This window comes from Sapajus apella, unplaced genomic scaffold, assembly GCF_009761245.1.
Source record: "Sapajus apella isolate SASKATOON/1434 unplaced genomic scaffold, GSC_monkey_1.0 scaffold136, whole genome shotgun sequence".
NCBI lineage: Eukaryota > Metazoa > Chordata > Mammalia > Primates > Cebidae > Sapajus > Sapajus apella.
Window position 1 is genome coordinate 1,920,244 of NW_022437076.1, and position 11,732 is coordinate 1,931,975.

General features: G+C 57.8%; 2 protein-coding genes across 6 annotated transcripts in view; both read right to left on the reverse strand.

Moving 5' to 3' along the window:
* MYO1C (myosin IC) overlaps positions 1–2,713 on the reverse strand; it is a 28,160-nt gene extending 25,447 nt beyond the window's left edge. The window contains exon 1 of one of the 2 annotated variants that reach the window (XM_032263487.1): positions 2,431–2,713. In XM_032263487.1, coding sequence (XP_032119378.1) covers positions 2,431–2,505 — 75 coding nt within the window. In that variant the 5' untranslated portion in view covers positions 2,506–2,713. Of the gene's footprint in view, positions 1–1,668; positions 1,801–2,430 lie in introns of those variants that run through there. The other variant, XM_032263486.1, reaches the window with a different exon arrangement.
* A 1,783-nt stretch (positions 2,714–4,496) lies between these two features.
* The window catches only part of INPP5K (inositol polyphosphate-5-phosphatase K), a 23,000-nt gene continuing 15,764 nt past the window's right edge, over positions 4,497–11,732 (reverse strand). For 2 of the 4 annotated variants that reach the window (XM_032263493.1, XM_032263491.1), the window contains 5 exons: positions 7,774–7,960; positions 6,470–6,607; positions 6,169–6,252; positions 5,931–6,035; positions 4,497–5,753 (listed from right to left, as the gene is read on the reverse strand). In XM_032263493.1, the coding sequence (XP_032119384.1) occupies positions 5,697–5,753; positions 5,931–6,035; positions 6,169–6,252; positions 6,470–6,607; positions 7,774–7,960 (571 nt within the window). In that variant the 3' untranslated portion in view covers positions 4,497–5,696. The remainder of the gene's footprint in view (positions 5,754–5,930; positions 6,036–6,168; positions 6,253–6,469; positions 6,608–7,773; positions 7,961–11,732) is intronic. The other 2 variants (XM_032263492.1, XM_032263494.1) reach the window with 1 other exon arrangement.

Here is an 11,732-nt window from a genome sequence, read left to right on the forward strand (position 1 = left end):
AAAAAAAAAAAAAAAAAAAAAGCCGGGCGTGGTGGCTCACGCCTGTAATCCAAGCACTTTGGAGGCCAAGGCGGGTGGATCACCTGAGGTCGGGAGTTCAAGACCAGCCTGACCAACATGGTGAAACCCCGTCTTTATTTAAAAAAAAAAAAAGCAATAAACCCATAACACCTTAACATAAATTTGTAGGGGGAAAAAAAAGTAAACGACCCAGGCGAGGTGGCTCATGTCTGACATCCCAGCACTTTGGGAAGCTGACGTGGAAGGATCACTTGAGTTCAGGAGTTCAAGACTCACCTGGCCAACACAGTGAAACCCCGTCTCAACTAAAAACACAAAAAATTAGTGGGCTGTGGTGGTGAATGCTTGTAATCCCAGCTGCTTGCGAGGCTGAGACAGGAGAATCGCTTGAACCTAGGAGGCAGAGGTTGCAGCGAGACGAGATCGTGCCACTGCACTCGCGCCTGGGCAACAGAGCGAGACTCTGTAAAAAAAAAAAAAAAAAAGGAAACAGGGCTCCTGACCCCTAACCTGTACTCCCTGTTCAATGTCCTTGTAGAGAGAAGGGCAGCACTTTCAGCTGGTCATCACCGCCTGGGTTAACAGGCATGCTCTCCACTCCCCACACCAAGTGGCCACGCCCCGCGAACGCCTCAGCTCCATCACTGCCTGTTTCCTGGCAGAGACGGCAGCCTCCTAACTGACCTCCTTGCCTTCCTACTACCAATCCATTTCCCCTCGGGCAATACAAATCACATCAACATCCCCTGTTCATAGAGTGAAGGTTTACAGGGCGCCCTCCATGTCCCAGGCCCACGATTCACAGCCACTGCTTGTGGTCAGGACGCTGCCATGAACTCCCGAGACCCCCCCCCCGACGCTGTCCTCGGTTTACCCCACTGCTCCTGCATTCCGGTGTGACAGGCGGCCCTCTCAGTCCCTTCTCTCCCCATCCATCCCTCCCACCCACTACCTGCAACCTGCCCGAGCGTCAGAGCCTGGGCCTGCACCTGCGGCGCCCTCAGCCCCGGACACTCCTAGGTATCGCCTCCTCCAGAGTCCCTTCCTGATTCTCCCCGACGCGCGGCGCCTCCTTATCGCACCCAGCAGGAATCGACTGTTTCCTGGTGGGTCCCTCCCAGGAGGCTGCTGCCACCCCCTCCGCGGAGCCAGGAACCGGGCGGAGCTGGGTGACCCCTTCCTGGCCGCCTGGATGAATGAATGAATCTCAGGGCCCCGGCGTGGCGGGCTCGGGTGCGCGGGAGGCAGGGGCGAGAGGAGCCGCGGGCGCGGTGGCCAGTCCCCTCCCGCCACTCTCTAGGAGCGCGGGGCCCCAGGGGCGGAGGACGGGAAGGGGCGGTGTTCAGGCGGCTCCTCCGGAACCAGAGGCAGGGCCGGGCTGCGGGCGAGGCCCGAAGGGCGCCCAGTCCTGGGTCCCGCCACCCCGGCCGCTCTTCCCGGCTTCCCGCTCCCGCAGGCGCGCTAAGTCTTCACCCGGCTGCGCCGGCGCTTCCGGGTCCCGGGACCCCGCCCGGGTCCACGCGGCCGTTCCGCCCCAGCGATCGCGGCAGTGACCTCCGCTTCGCTCCCGGCCCGGACCCCAGGCCCGCCTGGCGGCGGAGGCCTCTCGGGTCCCGCGCGCGCCGTCCCCGCGCCCCGAGTACCCACCGGCTCGGCTCTTCCGGCGCGGGCGGGGCCCGGGCTGGGCAGCGTGGTGGGCTCGGAATTCGCGGCCTGGGCGCGCTCTCCCCGCCCAGGGCCCGCCAGGGCCGGGCCGCGGCCTGTCGTCATCCCGGGCAGGGCCGCGCGCCCTCCGGCCCCGCCCCGGCCCGGCCCGGCCGCCTTCCGCAAAGCCTCGGTGCCAGCGGCCCCCGCCTCGGGCAGCTCCGGGCAGGCGCGTCCGGTCACGGCGAACACGCGCGCCCCACCCCCGCCGCACTGCTGAAGCCGTGGGGGCGCCTGGCGTTCTCCGTCCTCCCGGCACTTTGCCTCTCCAGCCCCTTCACTGCAGGGCCCGCTGTCCCTGTTTCCACCCGCCCACCTCCCACACCGTCCCCCTGCGCTGAGTCCTGCGCGACCCCAGCTCCGTGGACCAGAGCAGAGCGGGGCATGCACCGAGCCAGTACCGCGTGCCTGGAGCTTTCCACGCCTTCCTCCTGCGACCTCACAGCGGCCCTCACTTGCCTTTGTGCCCAGCATTCACAGTTGTGCCCACCGAGGTTCAGGGAGCTGGAGAAGGGTCAAGCCCAGACCTCCACTTCCAAAAATCCTGGTGCCCGTGGTCCTTCCATCCTGACTCTTCCACTCACCCTGTCTGTTCGGCCCCTCCCCGCTGCTTACCTCTTGCCGGAGGGCTTTGCTTGAGAGGGGCTGCCGGGCCCTGGGGAGACGCTACCACCCCCCCGCCCAGCCCAGAGCACCCCAGCTTACAAGCTTGCAGGGCCTGTGGGGATGAACCACACGGATGATCTCCCCGGTGGGTATCAGCTCCACTTGCAGCGCCATTCTGCCCTCGGATAGCCTGCGCTGGGCACTGGGGCCTGTGAGCAAAAGCCGCCTGCCCCCTTGCTGGCTCTGCCCGCTCCAGGAGCCAGGAATCTGTCTTATGCCGGGATGGCCACTTGGTTCTGCTTCGACTGCAGCCCCAGGGGATGTGGCTGGTCCAGCGCCTCAGTACACAGCTGGAGCCGTCCAGGTCTGATTGGAGGCCTCTTGGCCCGGATGGTTGGAGCAGGAAGAGGAGGGGCTGGGATGGAGGAAATGCCTGTTGTCCCAGGTAACCAGAGGAGCCCATGCAGCCACCCATGGGGGACCCTGGGCTCCAGGTCAAAGGGTAGGATGCCTTTCCCCTTCCCGCATCCTGCAGCAGCTCTCTGGCTGCCCCTCCTCCTGCCCACTCTCCAGTACCAGCTAGAGAGCAGAGGGGCCACTCCCCAAAGCAGGCCTTTCCTCCCCTAAGCCTTCAAGACCCCTCGTTGGGCACTGCCCTTCCTCACATCCCGCAGTGGGGCTGCCTCCCACAGCAGGCGAGCCCCACCATGAGTGCGATGGGCTGGGGGCTGGTCATGCTGGGCAGAGGGGTTGTTCCGCTGTGAGGAAGTCCTGTGCCTCAGATGCTTGTAAGATTCGTTCTTGGGTTCCTGGGTGTGGGTAACCTCTAGCCCTCGGCATCCCCTGCGTTTCAGCAGCACCCACAGGAGCCCCCTACCCCTGATGTTCCTGCTCTTCTATTTTTATTGTTGCTAAATCACAACTGACACTTTCCTGGCTTGAGACTGAGCCCTCGTCTCCAGCCGTTCCTTATAGGAAGTAGGAACAGGGAAGTGGAGAGGGGAAATGGGCCTTTCCAGAGAGAGGCTGGCACTGGCAGGGCTGGGTCCCTCGGGCCTGTCCTGGCCCCGACAGCCCCAGAGGCAGGGGCCTCCCCCTGCACCCTTCTCTCCCACAGCTTCTCCCGCCCCGGAAAGGCGAGCAAGCCCTCCTTCCTTCCTTCCTTCCTCCGGGAAGCACATCCATCCCGGGCAGGCTCATCCCCAGTGGCCACACAATGGCCCTTATCAGCCTCGGAGCCAGGCGCAGACCCAGCGCACACCGAGTCTCACATATTTCCTGTTTCCACCCAGCAGGTCGGGTGGACCCAGAGCGGCCATATCCTGACCAGGCCCAGAGGACGGAGAGCACTCCCCTTCCCCCTTCTGCCTCTCAACCACTGCTGGGCTCACCCCTCCCACAGTACACCAGGAGGGGCTGAAACAGGAGGCAGGGCGTGGGGACTCCAGTTCACAACGGGGCAGGGGAGCAGGTGGGGGTCCCTGGGGTCAAGGCTGGGGTGGCACTGACCGAATGGGGAGGCGGGTATAGTGTGATATGCTTTCCGAAGCTGCTCTCCCGAAGTAACCTTGCCAACAGGTGCATCACCTGTACTTCACAGATAACTGAGGCCCCTCTGCCGTGGGCTCAGGCCCATGCCTGTGTTTCTGGTCCTGCAGGAAACCGCAGGAGCCTGTAACTGTGAGGAGATCCACCCCCGCCAGCTCTGGCTTTCCCGTCTGCTAGGTGAAGGGTGCTATGTGGCGACACTCACGACAGCTGTACGTGCAAGAGGAACAGGTGGGCCAGTGACAGCTCTGGAGGTCCCCAAGTGTGTGTGGGTGGCAGGGACAGGTCACTGTGGGGGAAGACTCAGCAAGGGTCTGGGGAGAAGTGGGGCAGAAAGAGATGGTAACAGTCTGGACTGGTTAACCAGGAAGAAGGCTCATGACTGGGGCATGAGCAGCAGCGGGCTAGGAGGGATGAACCAGGAGTTCCTCTACTCCGCAGAGGCGGCAAGCCCCACCTGGGCCAGGACCCCAGCGCTCCCCATGCTAGAGCCCCATCCTAGCCACATTGTCGTGGCATCTGCAAATCTCAGACACAAGCCTAGCTTGGGTCCACAGGGCCCTGTCCCTGGAGTCCAGCCATGAGCCCCAAACCCCCAATCATGAGTCACACACAAGTGTAAAAGCCACACTTCTAATTCCCCCTGCACAATGTAACAGTCACAAAACAGCCAGCCATGGCCTGCAGGAAGCCAGGGGACGGTTCTGGATACACATGGCTTGCAGCACAGAGAAAGTGCAGTGGGCCTCAGCCTAGGGACACGGGACGGCAGGACGGGCACTCACAGGCTCCCAGAGGCATCTTCTCTGGGAAGAGGGCTGCCGAAAGACCATGTCAGGAGGCAAGTGGTGGAGGTGGGAACAAAGCCCCTGGAGAATGCTCTCTGCAGACCCCTGGGGCCAGACCCTCCCACACGTCTTGAGCTGGCTCTCCCTTCTGCCTGCCCCCACTTCGAGGTCCTGGGGGGTCCAGAGGACTGTCGTCAGTGACTCTTGACAAGCGTGAGGCAGATGCACTTGACCTGACAAGCACCACCCAGGAAAAGTCTGTGGCCACAGCTCCTGACCACCCGTCACCCCTTCCTTCCTCAGAGGGTAGGCTGGAGGCACGGGACTCGAGCTACCTGCAGAATCAAACCTGGATCCTTCCCAGTTCTCTCTGTTCAGGCTCTGGAAGTCCCTGGGTGAGCCTCCATGTAGTGGGTAGGGAGGAACACTGCTGGCTGAAGGGCCCTCATCAGCCCGCTGACAGCCATGGCGCAGGAGCCTGGCTGCAGGGGCCCCTCCATCCTGCCCACTGAGTCATACCGCTTTTGGTGAAAGCAGGAATCCCAGACCCTCTGTTCACTCCTCCTGGGGACAGGAGGACTCGTGGAATGCAGCACTGCTGTCGCCAGTCTATGCAGCCTGTACAAATGTGAGCATCCCCCTCCCAGACAGCCCGAGGCCCAGGATGACACGACAAGAATGCAGACCTGTGCCAAATGGGGCATGTGCCTGGCAGGACTACTTGGGCCAGACTAGCAGAGGGGGTAGGAATCCAGAAATGAGATCAGAACTGTCCCCAGGTCTATACTGTGGACAACTAGCTGGTCTCACTCACATCTCAGCAATAAAAACCTGTATTTAAGTGGCTAATTCTAGAGATCAGTAGTGGAGAGAGCAAAGGAGCCTGCCCAGAGCTCACTGTGGGAGGAGGAGGTGGGCGACGCTTGGCTGTCTCTTCGGGGGCCAGGCTGGGCCCCCAGCCCTCCTGCAGTGGCAAGGCAGAGCTAGCTGCCAGCTCTGGCCTCCGCCTGGGATCCACTCCCACCTGGCTCAGATCTGTGGCTGTGCTTCACCCAGTGGGTCCTCCCTCAGGGAGAAAAGCGGGATCTGTGAGATAAAGCAGGTGGCGGAAGTGGGAGAGCGGGTCTTCCTCCTGCTTCCCGTCAGCCCATTCTCCCACCGGAGCGGCTCCTCAAGCGCAGGCTGCTTCCCAGGCCTGGGCCTCAGGGAACCAACGACCGGCTCAAGCCCCTCCCCTCCCCTGCCCTTCCCAACATCCCTTACCTGGAAGGGTCTGCTTATCCCCGCCACAGAATGCAGGTTGTTGCTGTAGTAACAGAGGAGAAACTCTTCTTCTGTTGCAGGGATGTTGCTGATGTCAATGTAAACCTGGAGGGAGGATGGACAGGACTGGGGTCAGCTCCAGGCCCTGGGCGCCACCCAGCTCTGAGTGACAAGCTATCCAGCTCTGTTCCTCCCATGGCACAGAAGTGCTGAGGCCAGCCCGCCTGCGGTGACATACCTGGTTCAGGTTGTCGCTGAAGGAGACCTGGTTGTCCCCCACCCAGATGTAGGACACGTAGTCATGAATGTCACGCAGCCCCACCTGTGGGGGAAGTCGTGCGATCAGTGGTCAGGGAGGACATGGGACCTAAGGCAAGTCCTAAGGAGGAGACAGTCTCGCTGCTGTCCGGCTGTTGTACCGGATGCCTCCCCGCAGCCCTTCACTGCTCTTCCATGCAGAAGAACCCCTGGGATGGACAAGGGCGGGTTCCTCAGAGTCTGCCCAGCTCCCAGGAGCCCTCGGGAAGGATGAACCTCACCTTGTACAGTCCGATCCAGTCCCACGGGCTCCTGGGGAAGTCTGAGGTTGAGGAGTAGCTGACCATCAGGTCGTTCTCCAGGGTCCACAGGTCCTCTGGCATCAGAACGATCAGTGGAGCAGACAGCAATGGCTTCAGCTAGACACGGGTAGAAGGGTTCAGTCCGCAGCAGCATGCCCTCCTCAGAGGCCAAGTGTCCCTCCCTGCCCTTCCAACACAGCGGGGAGGGTGGGGCACCCAGGGGGGTGGGCACAGAACTCCGATGGGCTGCTCCAACTGACCTTGGCTGGCCAAACACCAGTCACCGGGGTGGCTGGGCCTGTCAGGGAGTCACAGGGCCCAGCACTGAGGGGTAGGAATTGGGGAGGGCAGAGGCGCGGTTGAGAGGCTTAAGGAAGCGGCAGGCAGCTGCTCTCAGGCCGCTAGAGTATCTGACCCAAAGCCCCACCTGGGGGATGCTGTGGTGAAAACAGCTGTGAACGTGCAGGAACACGAGAGAAACTAACACAGGCTGGGCACGGTGGCTCACACCCAGAATCCCAACATTTTGGGAGGCCAAGGTAGGAGGATCGCTTGAGCCCAGGAGTTCAAGACTAGCCTGGGCAACATGGTGAAACCCTGCGTCTGTAAGTAATACAAAACTTAGACATGGTAGCATGCGCCTGTAGTCCCTGCCCCTAGGGAGGCTGAGGTGGAAGGATCAGTCACTTGAGCCCAGGAGTTCCAGGCTGCAGTGAGCTGTGATGGCACCACTGCACTCCAGCCTGGGTGACAGAACGAGACGTACGTGTGTGTTTGTGTGTGTGTGTGTGTGTGTGTGTGTGTGTACACACACACACACACACATACATATAAAGCCAGTAAGCCAGTATGAAAATGTGAAGGCTGAGCGACAGCAGCAGCCTGAAGGAGGCCAGCGCTGCCTTGTTCAGACGGCAAGACACAAGGACGCAGGGATGGAGGGAGCTCCCTTTGCAACTTGATCCAGATAGATTCAGGACCAATAAAAGAAGGCCTACTTCCCATAGTGGGTAATAAGCGTAATGGAACTCATTAGCCCCAAGGGAGAATACCCAAAGGAAATGGAAACCTTTTCACAAAGGGTTTGAACACGTTTTTGACAGACAGAGCCATCAACGGCTCCTAAGAAGAGCTGGGATATCTGACCTGGGGGAAAGGCAATCATGGCCTCCACAGGCCTCCCTGGGGGACTGGCTGACATTAGAATGCAGGGATGGAGGGCTGGGGATGGGGCCCAGCACAGCGATTCCTCTGGCAAGTATCAGGGCAGTCCAGAAGTTCACCTCCAAGTCAAAAGTGCCTGCGACAGGCTTATGGTCACTGATGGTGTACGTCATGTAGCTGCCATAGCTCCTCTGAGACAGGGAGAAGTCTGGGGCCGGCAGTCTGGGGGTGTGGGGGCCAGCCTGGGGCTGCCGCTTCAGCCTCCACAGGATGCGGTCTGTCCATGCAGGCTTGCGTTTCTTCTCACTGTGGGGGCAGGGGGATGAAGAGGAAGAATGGGAGGGCATAAGAGCAGAAATGATGCAACAATCTTGCATGGTCTTCACATGTACCCCAAAACCTAAAATGCAATTAAAAAAAAAAAAGCAGAAATGAGCCCACAGGAGCTTGCTGGAGCCCCTAACTCCGGCATCTACTAGCAGCCACAGAGCCCTCGGCCAGAGCTGGAGGGAGCGTGGCAGCAGGCAGGGCGGTGCCCAACGGAACCAAAGGGGTGCCGGCCCTCATCAGGCTTCGCCAGGACCCTCTGTCTAGCTCACATTTTTATGGATCAAATTGTGACTCAGAAATACTCCATTTCAAAGCTTTGCTTTTTTCTTGAGCAAAAGCAGCAGTGGATCAAAGCAGCTGAGGTTTGAGATTCTGAAGCTGACCGACCTGAGCTTGACTCTGGCTGCCCTGCTTACTAGCAGTCTACCTCAGGAAAGGGAAGGAAGCATTTAGGAAATGCTTAGAGATGTAACCAGGACTACAGGTGCATGACACCATGCCTGTCTTGAACTGCAGGCCTCAAATGATCTTCCCACCTCAGCCTCCCAAAGTGTGGGGATTATAAGGCCTGGGCCACTGTGCCTAGCTATAGCATGCTCTCTTTACAGGTGGGGAAACTGAGGCTTAGCTTTGAAGAGAAGCACCTTTCCCAAAGTCACAAGCTACAAAGTGGTGGAGCGGGGATTCAGAGCCAGCCAGCATGACCGCAGGGCATGTGCTCTTCCCACCAGATGAACCCCTCTCAGGCCTCAGCTTTCTCGCCTGCAATTGGAGGGAAGAGCAGGAGCTGCCGCACAGGGGTGCTGAGATGACACCATGAGATCAAATACATAAAATGCAAAGTGAGCTCCCTGTGCACGCTGGCCATCATGATTTGCTCTCAGTCCACTGAGACCTCCCACCTGCTCTTCACCAGCCAGCTTCCCTGAGGGGTGTGAAAGAGGTCTTACAGCCCCTGGAGACAAAATGCTTTCCTCCTCTAGGTAACTGAAGTTGATCAAAGACTAGTCTCTGACCCGTAACCCAGCCTTCCCAAGCAACTATTGGAGCAGTTTCTAAGGCCAGCTTGGTCCTGAGGCCCTGCCCTCCTGGAGACTACCAGCTGAGTCCTGCCTTGGAGTTGGGGTGCATGTGTGGTCGGGGGAGCAGGACAGCTGCTATTTCTGGGTTTCCTCCTCTTGGTGGACAATTCCCTTTCTTGAATGAACCCAGAGTAATAAAGCCTGACGGGATCAATCAATCAATCAATCTATAGACAGGATGTCACACACTATCTTATCTATCATTTGACAGGGCCTTGAATATCTAGCTAGCTAGCTATCAACCCGCAGGGTCTCACTCTGTTGAATCCTATCTATCTATCTATTAATCGATGGATTGACAGGGTCTTGCTTTGTTGGCCAGGCTGAATGCAGTGGCACAGTCGTAACTCACTGTAGCTTCAAATGCCTCGGCTTCAAGCAATCCTCCCCCCTCGGCCTTCTGACCAGATGGGACCACAGGCATGTGCCAGAGCGCTGTTTAAAAACCTTTAAGGAGTCTTCATTGCCTCCAGAATTAAGTTTAAGTCCCCAAATAGGGCTTTCAAGGGGCTCAGGAGCCTGACCACCCCCGCCCTTCATCTCACACCACTTCCCCAGACCCACTCCACCTTGGTGCCTCTCTCAAGCCTCTGGACCTTTGCTCTTGCAGTTTTTGCTGCCTGGAACACCCTCCTTCACCAGGGAGCGGCCTCTGTCAAAGCCAGCCTGGACCTCATCTTTCTGCTTCCGAAGCATTTTATACAGTATTACTCGATTTCGTTATATTGCAGGTTTCCGCTTCCTACTCAGCACATCACCTGGTGCGTGAACTCTGAAGGCATGGACTTGGCTCTCGGGGTCTCCTGTGTGTCCTTAGCATTACGGCAGATCCTGGAACACAGCTGCTCCATGACCAGGCACTTTCTAAAATTCCACGCTCAAGCTCTCCCTCAAAAAAGCCTATCTCATCTTCATGTTTACAGCTGAATATATTCGTCATCAATTGGAAACCTTCTGTCTCCTCCTTTATTCTACTGTTATTTTTTTTGAGATGAAGTCTCGCTGTGTTGCCCAGGCTGGAGTACAGTGGCACAATCTCAGCTCACTTCAACCCCGGCTGCCCGAGTTCAAGTGATTCTCCTGCCTCAGCCTCCCAATTAGCTGGGACTACAGGCATGCACCACCATGCCCGGCTAATTTTTGTATTTTTAGTAGAGACGGGGTTTCACCATGCTGGCCAGGCTAGTCTCAAACTCCTGACCTTATGATCTGCCCGCCTCAGCCTCCCAAAGTGCTGAGGATCGCAAGCATAAACCACCATGCCCGACCTATTCAACTGCTTTTTTTTTTTTTGCGATGAAGTTTTGTTCTTGTTGCCCAGGCTGGAGTGTAATGGTGCCATCTCGGCTTACCACAATCTCCACCTTCTGGGTTCAAGCGATTCTCCTGCATCAGCCTCTCAAGTAGCTGGGATTATAGGCATGTGCCACCATACCCAGCTAATTTTATTTTTGTATTTTTAGTAGAGACGGGGTTTCTCCATGTTGGTCAGGCTGGTCTTGAACTCCCAACCTCAAATGATCTGCCTGCCTCGGCCTCCTGAAGTGCTGGGATTACAGGTGTGAGCCACTGTACCCAGCCTTCAAGCGCTTTTTTTTTTTTTTTTGTGAGACAGTCTCACTCTTTTGCCCAGGCTGGAGTGCAGTGTCAAAAACTCGGCTCACTACAACCTCTACCTCCCAGGTTCAACCGAATCTCCTGCCTCAGCATCCCGAGTAGCTGGGATTACAAGCACCCGATAGCATGCCCAGCTATTCTTTGTATCTTTAGTAGAGAGGGGGTTTCACCATGTTGCCCAGGCTGGTCTGAAACTCTTGACCTTGTGAGCCACCTGCCTCAGCCTCCCAAAGTACAGGGATTACTCAGGCGTGAGCACCCGGCCTGCTCAACTGCTTATTGTTTTTTTGGTTTTTGAGACAGTCTCGTTCTGTAGCCAGGTTGGAGTGCAGTGGCGCAATCATGGCTCACTGCATCCTCTGCCTCAAGTGATCCTCCTTCCTCAGCCTCCCAAGTAGCTGGGACTGCAGGCACGCGCCACCATGCCCAGTTAATTTTTGGTATTTTTAGTAGAGACAAGAGTTTCAACCTGTTGGCCAGGATGGTCTCCATCTCTTGACCTTGTAATCTGCCCGCCTCGGCCTCCCAAAGTGCTGGGATTACAGGCATGAGCCACTGCGCCTGGCTTCAACTGCTGTTTTAAGTAAACTTTCCCAGTGTAGTGTTGTCCCTTTAACAGCAATAGAGTAAGTATTCCAGAAATGGCAGAGAACGGCCACGGTGGTGAACTCAGACTTCAGAGCTGGAGGCCAGCTGGGGAAGGCTCTGTCCTGTTAATTAAGAGCTGTATGCTGCCGGGCGCGGTGGCTCAAGCCTGTAATCCCAGCACTTTGGGAGGCCGAGGCGGGTGGATCACGAGGTCAAGAGATCGAGACCATCCTGGTCAACACGGTGAAACCCCGTCTCTACTAAAAATACAAAAAAAAAAAAAAATTAGCTGGGCATGGTGGTGCGTGCCTGTAATCCCAGCTACTCAGGAGGCTGAGGCAGGAGAATTGCCTGAACCCAAGAGGCGGAGGTTGCGGTGAGCTGAGATCGCGCCATTGCACTCCAGCCTGGGTAACAAGAGCGAAACTCCGTCCCAAAAAAAAAAAAAAAAAAAAAAAAAA